We start from the raw sequence: 13,326 nt of genomic DNA, 5'->3' as shown, positions 1-13,326 counted from the left end.
CAATACCGGGGAGAGGGTTGGAGTGCTGATCACTTAATCTGAACTATTAACACCCTTTCTCCCCCAGAACTTCAAAGCACCCCCCAACTGGTTGCGTAAGTGCTGCCACCTCCACACTTCACTTCAGCTTTGATGAAGAGTCTTTTAGACTCAAAGCATCAGTTTGCTTTCTCTCTACAGATGCTGCCTGACTTGCTGTGATCTCCAGCGTTTTTTGTTTTCACTTCAGATTCCAGCATCTGGAGTAAATTTGCTCCTGTAATGTAGGTTTGAAATCTCCATTGTCTGCAATAATGAATGGACTGAGTGAATAAGGAAAATCAGAAGAGAATTTATAAATTCCAGAGTTTGTTCTTCTGTCTAAGATACAACAATACCTTCAGAACTTGAGATTTTTCTTAATCTTTCCTGGAATGTGAATGCTGCTGGCAAGGTTCTTCCCTATTCATAATTGCATTGATAATGTGATGGTGAGCCACTGCCTTGAAAGTGAGCCAGTGTCTTGAACCACTGCAGTACATCTGGTGTTGGTGCATCCACCGTGCAATTAGAAAGCAAGTTCCAGGTTTTTAATTATTGTTATAATTGTATAGTTATAAGTCAGGATGGTGTGTGACTTGGGGTACTTGTGGTTGGTTGTTGCTCAGTGCCCTTTTTGTCTAGGTGGCAGAGATTGCAGGTTTGGAAGGTGCCATTGAAGGAGTCTTGGTGAGTTGGCTGCAGTGCATCTTGTATTTGGTGCACATTGCAGTTACTGTGCATCAAAGGTGGAAGAAGTGAATGTTTAAGATGGTGGATGTGGTTTCAATCAGCAGGCTGTGGAGTGAGAATAGAGGTAAGAAAAATATACTGCGTTGTTTTCTTCAAAAAATTGATAAACCACCGTGAATTGACAATTTTGATATACAGTGGTTGTATCCTGTAAAGGTTATGGCATATAGTCAAGGTAACACATAAACCAGAGTGTGGATAATGGCTTTTCCGAAATGCTTAATATCAAAGGGTTCTACAGCTGTATCAAGGTGTAAGTAGACTCTCCAGCATTGAATAATGAAATAACACTTAACTCTTCTAAAAAAAAAGCTTTAAAAAAGTTGTGGTGTTTCATAGGAAGATTTAAAAAACACACACATGAATTGAAAGACCCCTCCAGGCTTGTTCCAAAAGTTCAGTTGCTGATTTCCTCACACATCAATTCATTTTCTACCCATTCTGGAGAAGGTTAACATTATCCACTACAAATCAATATCCGTGCTTGTGACCTTGTTGTGGCTAACTTACCACAAGCTATCTTTAAATCAGCTATATATTAATAAATCTCACAGGCAATCAATTACTGAAAGCATTATTCAAACTTTATTGCATGTAGCAACCAAAACATGACCCTCAAGTAAGCAAGTTAAGCCTCACGACCCAACATAGCTATTACCTGATTAATGGTGGATTTCAGCCACTATTCGAACCAAAAGTGTCTGTCCCTAGATATGTCGAGGGTTTGATTCTTGTGAGGTGATGTTCTCCAGAGTAACCTTTCTGCCTCCATACCACCACCTCTCCTAAAAACCTACATTTTTGTCCAAGCTATTGATTATCTTTTCTAAGATCTCCTTGCACGGCATTATGTCAAAGTTTGTTTGTTAATAACTTTATAATGCTTTGGGATGATTAACTACAGGCACTGTACAAATGCAATTTGTGACTCCGTGGCAATTTTTTTTGTTGTAGCTAGTTGTGCACATTTGGAGCCGACTCGACCAAAATGGCCTTGACACCTTAACGTTTGACGCACTCGGTGGCAGAGTTAATTGCGTGTAGTATGAATTACTACATGTGAACATCACTAAATAACTGCCATCTGATCCTTCACTCTGAACAGAGTGGAACTTTTTTTTCCAGAAATGAGAAGGCTAAGAGATAAAATTGAAGGTGTTCAGTAAAGTAGATGTAGTGAAAGTACTGCCACTTGTGAGGAAAACCAAAACTAGAAATCATAAATATTGGATCATCAGTAATAAATCTAACAGTAAATTCAGGAGTAACCTCTTTACCCAGACAGTGTCTATAATTTGAAACTTACTACCACGTGAAGTAGTTTAGATTAATGGAAGAGATGCATTTAAAGGGAAGTTAGTTAAATATATAAGGTAGACATGAATGGAAGATCTGCTGACTGGATGTAATGAAATTTGGCTGGAGGAGACTCACATACAGCATAAACATCAGCATAGATCACTTGGTCAAAATAACTTGCATCTGTACTGTAAATTCATTGTAATACTATGTCATATACAGAAGAACAAGGTTAGGTCATTGTTTGTGTTGTTCCAATATTAATTAAATGTTGTTGCATGTTAGGATACCAAAACAAACATGAGCATAAAGCATCCATTAAGTAAGCAATGATCTTACAGAGCAACAATCACAATTAAGTCAACATTTTGGAGCTAATCACTTGACTTGGGATGGTGAATTGAATATATTATTTTGAAGTTATTATTATAAAAGTTAATGGCTTTTTCAATTTATTTGTGCTGACATTTTGCATTATCTGCAATGGTAATGATCTCCTTGCTGTTCTTGTTCCCAACTTCGCTTTTCAGATAAGCGGAAGGGTAGTGATGTGTCTGGGAATGCAGCAAAACGTCAGAAAGGAGATATCCCTGTAGAGCATCCTCCCTTCTACTACAGCATCCATCGGCACAGTATTCGAGGAATGAACATTCCAAAGTAAGGCATTCCAGGTTTTTCTTTTTTTTGATCACTTTCAAGTGCCTCCATACCAAGATTTCACCAGTCAGTTTGGCTGCAGCAACAGCAGGCAATATCTGCTAAGTATGTGTATTGAACACATGGGGGATAAGTCAGCAGTTAAAACTGCTCTTTCTTTAATGAGGAACTTTGTGGTGTCTACTGATACGGCTGTTCCTGAAGTCCTATTAAGTAGTCAAAAATTATGGAATACTGTATTCATAAGAAATATTGTCAGATATTAGATTTTGGCTGGAAACCAAATCAAAATTTATATTTATGCATTAAGAATTAAGTACATGCCCCTTCCACTATTCAATATGCATCTGTTTCAAATTTAAGTTCTTGCATCAGATGACTTCCAGGTCTATCAATCAGTAGCTTAGTGAATTATAGTACAAAAAAGTGATGTTGAAGTGACTGCTTTCTTGATGTAGTGAATTGTATTTTTAACTGATGAAAAAGGGAGAAAAATTAGGAGGGAGCATAAAATACATTTAAAAATACTCTGATTCAGTTACAGCTCTTCAGTACATATTTAGTTCCCTATTTAAGTAATACTTCTGTCAAAACAGCTCTTAGCAAAACATGAATTATGGATTTGTCATAGTCACCCTAATGTATTAACCTCCTATGATCTATCTCCAGTTACTGACGTATTTATCTACACCATTCTACTCCAAGCCACATCTTTGTTCACCTCTGTAGGATTGCTCTTGTTTGGTTACAGTATGATCACTTTGATTGTAGCCAGAGCATCTGCAGCTGACGTCTTTTCTTGCCCTGTCTTATCTTCTTCCAATTCCCCCAAAGTTCTATCCTTGCTCCTTTTGCCCTTCCTGATGTGATTGTTTGGCAACAAAATCTTCAGATATGAATTTAGATTCCTTAGAAACAACTATGGCTTCCAGCTGTACACTTTGCCACTCCTTTCAACTCCTGTATAAATCATATGTTGACTGATTATTTATCAAACATGCAATTGTTGATGAACTATAATTTCCACCACCTAAATGTTCTGAAAACTAAGGTGATGTCTTTCAGGAAAGAAAATCTGCTATTTGTATATCTGATTTAGCATAAAAGTGACTACAGACCTGAAGCAATGTAGTTGGCCCTCTGAAATGACTAAGCAAGCACTTAGTTGTATCAAATACAGAATGGTGGAAAAGGAATAAAACTAGTCAGACCATCCAGAATTGACCTCGGCATGTAAAGTCCTCCTTAGCTTCTAGGAGCTTGTAACAAAATTGGAAGAACTGTCCTAAAGACCCTTGAGCAGTTGCCTGACATAGTTTTAATTATCGGATCATATTTTACAGCCAATATCCCAGACGCCTTCATCACGATTCTTTGGTATGTCCAATCCCACTGATAGATCAGACCCACCAGAGGTAGTAGTGCTGTTGGGTGGGAGTTGCCCTCAAAGTTCTCAGCAGTCAGTACAGTTCTATGAAGTGTGTGGCATAGGGTGAAACGTAGGCAAGTTTGCCTCCCACTGATTACCATTTACTGCTGTCCTTTAGCTGATAAATCAGAACTTTTGTGTTGAATACCACTTGGAAGAAGTACTGAGGTTATCAAGGTACAGAATGCTCTCTGTTTGAGGGACTACAATGCCAGTCACCAAGGGTGGCTCAGTGGCATCATTCAGCAGAGTCTCAGAAAACATATCTTCCAGTCTGGGACTATGACAGGTGGTGATGGAACCAACAAGAGGGGGAAAAGTCCTTTTTGACCTCAATGTCACCAATCTATCACACTGGAATGTATCTATTCACAACAGTATCAATTAGAGAGACCATTGTTTAATCATTGTGGAGATAAAGACCTGGTTTCACAGTAACAATACCAAAATGTTGCTGTTGATTGTTGGATGGCAATCATCTCAGCCCAGGGTGTCGCTGCAGCTATTCATCAGGATGATGTCCAAGGCCCAACCCTGTTCAGCTGTTTCAGTGACTTTCATAAGAATAGAATTGAACAAAGAACAGTACAGCACAGTACAGGCCCTTCGGCCCGCGATGTTGTGCCGAATTTTTACCCTAATCCTAAAGTCTACCTAACCTCCACCCCTACCTTATACTATCATCCATATGCCTATCTAATAGCCGTTTAAATGCCCCTAATGAGGCCGACTCCACTACCCGCCCCGGCAGGTATTCATTGATTATTGCTCAGGCTTGAGTAGCATTTGTGTCTTCTCAGATACTGAATCAATCCATGTCAAAGTGCAGCAAGAGCTGGAAAGCATTGAGGCTTAGATTGATAAATCAGTAAGACTTTGACCCAACAAGTGCAATGCAGAGGCCATCTCCAACAAAAGAAAACCTTACCATCTCCCCTTGACATTCAAGAGCATTAACCATCACTGAATACCTACTAACAACATCCTACGGGTTACCATTGACCAGAAACTAAACTTGACCAGCCATATGAATACAGTGTTTACAAGAGCAAGTCTGAGGCTGGGAGTTCTGCAGCAAATAACCCACCCCCTGACTCCCCAAAGTTTGTCCAGCATCTACAAGGTACAAAAACAGAAATTGCTGGAAAAGCTCAGCAGGTCTGGCAGTACCTGTGGAGAGAAATCGAGTTAACATATTGGGTCAAGAGAGTCTTCCTCAGAACTGATGGTAGCTATGAAAATGTTGGTTTATATGCATAGGATAGGCTGGCCGAAGAGATAAGGAGTAAATGATAGGTGGGGATAGAGCCCAAAGGGTGAGAAGAACAGTTGAACAGACAAAGGAGTGGGGAATGATCTGGCTAGGAGGGTGTCCACAAAAAAGACCCTGAGCTTCCAGTTCCTGCCACTTCAACACACCACCCTGTTCCCTTGCCAATGTGTCTGTCTCAGGTTTGCTGCAGTGCTCCTGTGAAGCTCAGTTCAAGCTGGAAGAACAGCACCTCATTTTCCACTTGGGTACCCTGCAACCTTCTGGACTTAATATCGAGTTTAACAACTTTAGGGCGAGAGCTGTCCTATGTCCTTACCCAACCTCCCCACACCAGACCCTGGTATCACACAGTTTGCTATTACACACAACCCATGATTAGCCACTAACAATCCCCATTAATAGCAATTCACCCTCCTAGCCAGATCGTTATCCAATCCTTTGTCTGTCCAACTGTTCTTCTCTCTCTTTGGGCTCTATCCCGCCCCCCCTAATGTTTACTCCTTACCAATCTCCCCACCTATTTTCTGCACATAAACCAATATTTTAGCAGCTACCATTAGTTCTGAGGAGGGGTCACTCAACCCAATAAGGTTAATTCTGATTTCTCTTCAATGCTGCCTGACCTGCTGAGTTTTTCCAGCAACTTCTATTTTTGTTTCTGATTTACAGCATCCGCAGTTCTTTCAGTTTTTATCTACAAGGTACAAGTCAGAAATACAGTGGAATATTCCACTGGCCTAGATGACTATGGTTCCAACTGCATTGAGGAACAAGCAGCCTGTTTCATGGACATCCTGCCTAACACCTTAAATGTTCCTTCCAACATCAGCACACCATGCCAACAGTGTGCACCATGTACAAAAAGCATTGCAAGAATTCACCTTCACCAGCACCTTTTAAACTTGTGACCTCTGACACTGTAAGGACAAAGGCGACAATACATGTGGAGATACCACCATCTACAAACCACATTCCATCCTGATTTGGAACTGTAATGATATTCCTTCCTTGTAGCTGGGTCATATCCTAGAATTCCCTTTGTAACAGTATAGCTGAGAGTGTACCTAGACCACATTGATTGCAGCTGTTCAAGAAGGCAGCACAGCAAAACCACCAACACCTCAAGGCAAGAGTGCTATCCTTGCTAGTGATGCTCCCATCCCATGAAATCATTAACCAAAATAGCCCTTGCTACAAATGCTTGTACCCTTTCTAGTGAAGCAATCCTATTTCTTTGTCATCATCCTGGGCTGTGCCAGATTGGTTGATTGCAACCATATCATCCTGTTTCATTTTGAGCTCATTTTCTAATTCTAAATCCCCTTTGTCTACTTGCACTTCCAATACAAAGCTCCTTTTGGCCTCCATTTCAGGCCATCTGCCTCTCAAACCCTCAGCTGTGTCTTTGTCAGGCCAGCCTCCCTTATTCTAATATTCCCTTGGTCAACCGCCCACCTTACAGCTTTGTAAACTCCAGTTTATTCAATACCACTGAGCATGTTATGTTATGCCCAGTATTGCACCTGCCTTCTTCTCCCATCATGCATGTTCTCACCAACCTGCTTTGGATTCCAGTTTTCCAGAACCCCAGACTTAAAATTCAAATTATTTTATTAACCTCCATATTTCTGTCCACTTTATCTTAGACTGAGACCCTACTTAATTTTTCCTTCGGCTCAGTTCCTTTTTTTTTTGATACTTTACACCACTGTAAAACTGCTTGAAACATGCATTTAACATCAAATGTTTTATTATATTAGCTTAACATAGACCTAACATTAGCTTGTTAGTACATTAAAAACTCTCATATTTTAGGTTAGTGCAAGTCAAAGGAAAGTATTAGCTTACAACTTTGTTACTTGGAAGATATTCCACTATTAAGACAATAGCATGTTCAGCATTTCACCTTTTTCCTATTCAATTGTTTTCTTGTAATTATTTAAATGTTTCCTCATTCTCTTTTGAATATATTCTGTATTGTAACTTTCTTTAATAGAATCATTTTAATTAACTTTGTTCCACTGCCATACAGAGATGTAAGCAACACCAAAATGCTTGATTTAAATGACAGAGTAACAAGCCGTTTTAAGTTTCTCCAGTGATTAATCTGATGGCATCAGAGATATCTGTGCACAATTTTGCAACGTTTTTACATATTGAACCAAGAAGAACTGCAATGGAATGAGTTCCCGCATGTGCGGAAGACTAATGTGTTTGTATTTATAGCACAGTTTTTAATGTTGACGCTGTACATGAAAATCCACCCAGTGAGAATGAAGGAAGATATAAAATATCCTTGGCATGTAAATGTAACCATAAATCGTTACATGTACTTCACACAAGCCCCTTCAAAACCAAAATGCTCCATGCACCAGAATAACTGAAGAGCATGACTTTGCAAGTTGAAAAGTCCAGCAGAACTGGACTTCCAAGTCCTTGGTAACCAAACTGCTAGTTGTCATTGAACCATCTTGAGTTCCACTGGTCTTTTAAATCCAGCATGCTGCTTCACTAATAAGAGGAATGTAGCTGATAAGCAGAAAGTACTCTAGAATAAGACAAAAAAAACTGCAGATGCTGGAATCCAAGCTAAGAAGGGTAATACCCAAAAGGTTGACTGCTCCTTTCCTCCAGATGCTGCCTGGCCTGGTGTGTTCTTCCAGCCTCCTGTTTGTCTACCTTCTCGTTTAGAATGTTGGACAACAAATTGTGGGTATTGGTAATGTGGGACCATTTTATAATTTTTTTAATCATGCACGTTGTTAGAAATTTAATTCAGAAAGCTCCTTATGATTTTTGAGAGAGATTTTCAATATATATGTGCTTTTCTCTAACTGCCAGATTCTGACCCCTACCCATCCCTTTTCTGAAATGTATCTCATTCAAATTAGAGAGTAATTTGCTATTTTACTAAAGGTACCAAGGAGAGAAGATCCAATGCTATAGTACATACAAGTAGTTCATGCAGTTTCAAGGGATGCAAAAATAATTCATGATATTTAAATTATAAATTTGCCTATGTATCAACTTGTTACAGGGCTAAGAAATCAAAAAAAGCACATTATGAAGTTTCAGAAGCTGCAAGTTGTGAGCAGTGTTTTTTTTAATCATTCCAAATACCTTTTTTCCTTTCAATTATAGTACAGTATTGAAAATGATCTGTTTGTCATTTTTGTACCGTGCAGTTGCTACCTGGCCTGTATATTTCATGAGCTACTCTAGCATATTGCATTCCAGAGGTTTTTAAAAGAATCTAAAAGAAGCTAATTGTTTCTACAGGATAAACAAATTTCTACCCTATCTTACACAAGCTGGATTTCGTGTTGGGCGTACCCATTTTGATCCAACAGGAATCCGTACAGATGCCACACTTGCACAATTGAAAGCCATACTCATGAAGTACAGTCTGCCAACGCATACTGACAGTCAACCTGGAATTCACAGTCATGCTTCAGCAGAACCTATTTCAGAACCTGTGCAATATTCAATTCCAGAGGCACTTGAAGTTGATCAGCCTGCTGAAGAAGTCAAACCTGAGTCAGGATAAATCAAGTTTGATCCTGCATGATCTAAATTAACCATTGTACCCCTCCATTGAGGTCAGATTTGCAGCTCATCACTTGATTGTTGCATCGTTGAAGAGCCAACACTGATGGTTCACAAATCAATGTGCATTATATGTAAAATTGATTTTAAGATTGATTTTAATCTTTGTATAGAAGAATATGATATATTATTCATCAGTTGTGCACAGATATTAGATTTATCTTGATGCTGTTGAGTCCTAAATATTAAAGAGAATGTTTTCACTTCATTTACTTGACTTCATTAATTCTCAAAGTACAGCAATTAAGAATTTGCTTGTCAGGTATGTAATACTTTTTGAGATAACAAGGTGTAGAGCTGGATGAACACAGCAGGCCAAGCAGTATCAGAGGAGCAGGAATGCTAACGTTTCGGGCCTAGACCTTTCTTCAGAAATTTCTGAAGAAGGGACTAGGCCTGAAATGTTAGCCTTCCTGCTCCTGAAAATGCTGCTTGGCCTGCTGTGTTCATCCAGCTCTACACCTTGTTATCTCAGATTCTCCAGCATCTGCAGTTCCTACTATCTATGTAATACTTTTTTCTAATTTTTATGAGGAAGCAATAATTAGAAAAGACGCACACCTACACAAAAGAAAGTTCCAATTGGAACGTCGCTCTGTATTATGTGTTAGTGCCGACTCCACCATAGAGGAGTTGTTTTCTGTTCAGAACTTGCAACTAGTGTGTTGAAAGTAAAAGGAAGCCAGCTGAAACTGTAACTTGAAGATAAATTGTTTTTTTTTCCTTTTGTATTTACAAGTTTGCTGAAAAACAGGATTTTTTGGTTCAGCATCTATCTTAGAAACTTTCACATTGAGAGTTCTGTTCAAATTGTAACTGCTGGAGTAACATTTTTGTACATTGTGTTGAGTATCGTTCTTGCACCCATTGCAAATGTTCTTTCATTATGATAGCCACAAACTGAGTGAGATGCTAAATACCTTGTTGCAGTCCTCACTGGGCTGCTTATTGTAAATTTTGATAAACTGAACCAACGAATCATTAGCATCTATAGTCTTTTACTGCTGAGAATTCATGTTTCTGTACATTGTTACATATTTCACTCAAGCGAATTAAATAGCATTGTTTACAAAAGCATCTATTGAACTCTATTAAGATCATAAGCATGCCTGCTTTGATATTTTTTGTGGTTATTCTGATTTTGTATCAGAATATTTATGTAAAACAAATCACCTAAAGACCAATGTTTTATGAAGTTTTTAAGAACAGTTTCAGCACTTTTCTACTATTGTTTGCCATGTTGAACTGTCCGGTTCCAAAGCACCTTGCGGATGGAGTTTTAAGAGTGAAACGTATGGTACCATGCAGCATTACAAGGAGTTATATTGAAATACATGGCACCATGTAGTTAATAGCTATATGTTCAATCGCTTGACTTCACCCCATCCAAGAGGATACACATGTAGAGACCAAGCACATCTTCAAATGATGGAGAATTATTTCTACCTTTATACCTCATGCCAGCTGTTCGAGGTGGACTGACCAGTGTTTAGAAAGAGGTTAAGCCTTCACTCGTAGATATTTCAAATAACAGGAGAAAAGGAAACACTTTCATCCTCCAAAGCAACAAGCATACGGTTTAAGGGAGCATATTTCATTTGTTGTTCTTGTCTTAAAAGTCTTAGAACAGCTTTTGATTTATGAATCCAAGTTGTCTGCCAAACCTAGGAATATAAAATTAAAATTAAATTTAAACTGCTTTTGAAGCAAAAGACAAATTTTAAAATGCTGCAGGCCACCCATCATCTGTGGAAATAATTGACTATTTAAGGATCTCCACTTTGAACAGAAAGCAAAAGCCTGTTCACTGCCTCCAAGGCCAAGTTCAGGAGTGTGTTGAAACGCTCTCCAATTGTCTGGATGGATGCAATTCCAATAATACTGAAAGTGATTGACAGCATCCAGGACAAAGCAGCCAACTTGATCAGCACTTTAAGCATTCACTTCCTCCATCACCATTACATAGTGGCAGAATATATGCACAGCTACAACATGCACTGCAGCAACTCACCAAAGTTTCTTTGACAGAATCTTTGCATTTTAGAAGGTTACGAGCAGCAGATATGCAGGAACACGAGCTCCCCTCCAGTTTTAGATTGAAATTATGTTACTGTTGCTTCTTTTTCACCAGGTCAAAAACTTAGTACTAAGAGTGTAGATACATCACATGGACTGCACAATTCAAGAAGGCAGCTCAACCACCTTCTAAACAACAACTGGGGATGGGCAACTAAATACTGATCTAGCCAACAGTGCCTTTGTCCCATTCACACTGTTTATTAACTACCCCTGTTATACCAGAGGCATCCAACATAGACACAATTTTCCACATTGGGGAATTATTCACTAATAGAACAAAAATGTGCATACACTGATAAATACTTAGAAGACACACAATAAGGGAAGAAAATATGGAAAATAATTCAACTCTTGGTCGAAACAGTCCTAGTAGAATAGAATGTGATGGGGTTGCACATCAGGAAGAAAAATAGGTTTCATTAGCAGAATGACTACTATTTTAGCATGGAAATAAAATTATTTTACTGTCTCACATTGAAGCTGGATTCAAAAATAATAGTTCATAAGGAAAGCATCTAATGAAGGAAAACAAAAGATGTTACAGACAGTGCCAATGGGACAAAATATTGAATTTCAGGCATAATACCTGGTCATTTATCCTTTCTGACTTTATGACAATTTCTTATAAAACTTTTGATAAAGTGCCATTTTATACCCATAAAGTGTTCAGAATTGAATAAAAATGATGCAAAACTGGTGGTCAATATAAGTTCAGAAGTGAAATAAACATTGGCAGTACAAAGGAAGGTCAATTCCTGACCATACTGTAGGAAGATGAAGGTAATACGTCAGAAACACATGATCAAAGGATGGAAACCTCTTTTAGTCACGATTGTCAAAAGCAACATTAAAATGTCAAAATATGCTCATCATTAGAGGCAAAGGGTCACATGCAATAGCAAAGAGGCATTCAGTGAGGGAAGGAATGAATATAACAATAGATGAACATAGATTAAGATCCACAGCAAAGGAGCCATGGACCCACTCACAGAAAACATAGCTGTTCACTAAATATTCTAATAAATAAAATATAAATGAAACACAAAATACTCACCTCTGAAACAATGTTACTGTTTTCAAAATCTTCTGGTGGAGCCAGCAGCTGGAAAGTTTCATATGATTTGTCCCTGAATGTGAACCAGGAGAAGAAGTCGGCAATTGGTGCAGTGTGATGATATCACTGAACAGGTGCTTATTAGCAATGACATCAGCATATAGCATTACATAGATTAGTCAACGAAGAAACAAGTCATTTGCTCCAACCAGTGAATGTCACCATTTATGCTCCACTCAGAGCACTGAACTGATCTTTCTCTAAATCTACTGTTATAATCCTCTACTCTCCTCTTCGAATATATTTGTCTTGCTTCCACTTAGATGCATCTGTATTTTAAGGAGATAGCAACATAGTTGTAATGTCACTGGTAATCCAGAGGCTGAGGCTAATACTTTGAGGCCCCATATGGGCTCATTATGTTAGTTGATTTCACTAACTGAAAGCTAGTCTCAGTAATGATGCATGAAATTATCATTGGTTGGTGTAAAAGTCCATCTGATTTGTTCATGTTTTTTAGGGAAGGAAACTTGTCCTAAATTAGTCTGACCACTTCTGACCCCAGGACCATAGCAATTGGATTGGCTGTTAACATTCCTCTAAAATGACCTTGCAAGCCATTCATTCAAGAGCTATTAGGGGCAAACAATTAAGCTGTTTGCCAGCAAAGCACAAAAATCAACAAATAAATTCTCTGTCGAATTTCATGGTGATTAGCTTTTATCAATGGGGTCTAGTTATGAAACAATCTCTGTATCCAGTTTTATCACCACACACACGCCTCTGGAACCTATGCAGGTTTGTACTGGCATAGATGAATTAGCTATTGGGTGGCTTCTCATGAGATTGCGAATGGGAGAAACTATGCTTGTGTAGGCAGACGCAGCACAAGGTGAGTGCAGAGACACCTTCCAATCAGTGGCAGAAGTTACTGTATTCTCAAACCACTGATTTATTTGTTCTACCACACTCCCAGTGGCACTATTCACATCATGTGCAGACAGGTGGCAGAGGGCAGACATGAACCAGGTGCAGAGCAAATAACCTTTCTCAGCCTCTGATTCACCTGCTATGACTCTGCTTCATTGCTGCTATCAAGGTGCACAATGTGATATTCTGTGTATAGTCATGACCAACTTTGCGTTTATGGAGTAGCAA

General features: G+C 38.8%; 1 protein-coding gene across 1 annotated transcript in view; it reads left to right on the top strand.

Annotated features, from left to right (window-relative positions):
- The window catches only part of trmt1l (tRNA methyltransferase 1-like), a 78,354-nt gene extending 68,242 nt beyond the window's left edge, over positions 1-10,112 (top strand). The window contains exons 14-15 of the mRNA XM_048601991.1: positions 2,601-2,727; positions 8,709-10,112. Of these exons, the coding sequence (XP_048457948.1) occupies positions 2,601-2,727; positions 8,709-8,976 (395 nt within the window). The 3' untranslated portion in view covers positions 8,977-10,112. The remainder of the gene's footprint in view (positions 1-2,600; positions 2,728-8,708) is intronic.
- The last annotated feature ends 3,214 nt before the right edge of the window (positions 10,113-13,326 follow it).

Source organism: Rhincodon typus, chromosome 10 (assembly GCF_021869965.1).
Source record: "Rhincodon typus isolate 14 chromosome 10, sRhiTyp1.1, whole genome shotgun sequence".
Taxonomy (NCBI): Eukaryota; Metazoa; Chordata; class Chondrichthyes; order Orectolobiformes; family Rhincodontidae; genus Rhincodon; species Rhincodon typus.
This window is presented reverse-complemented; position numbering and strand designations above follow the sequence as displayed.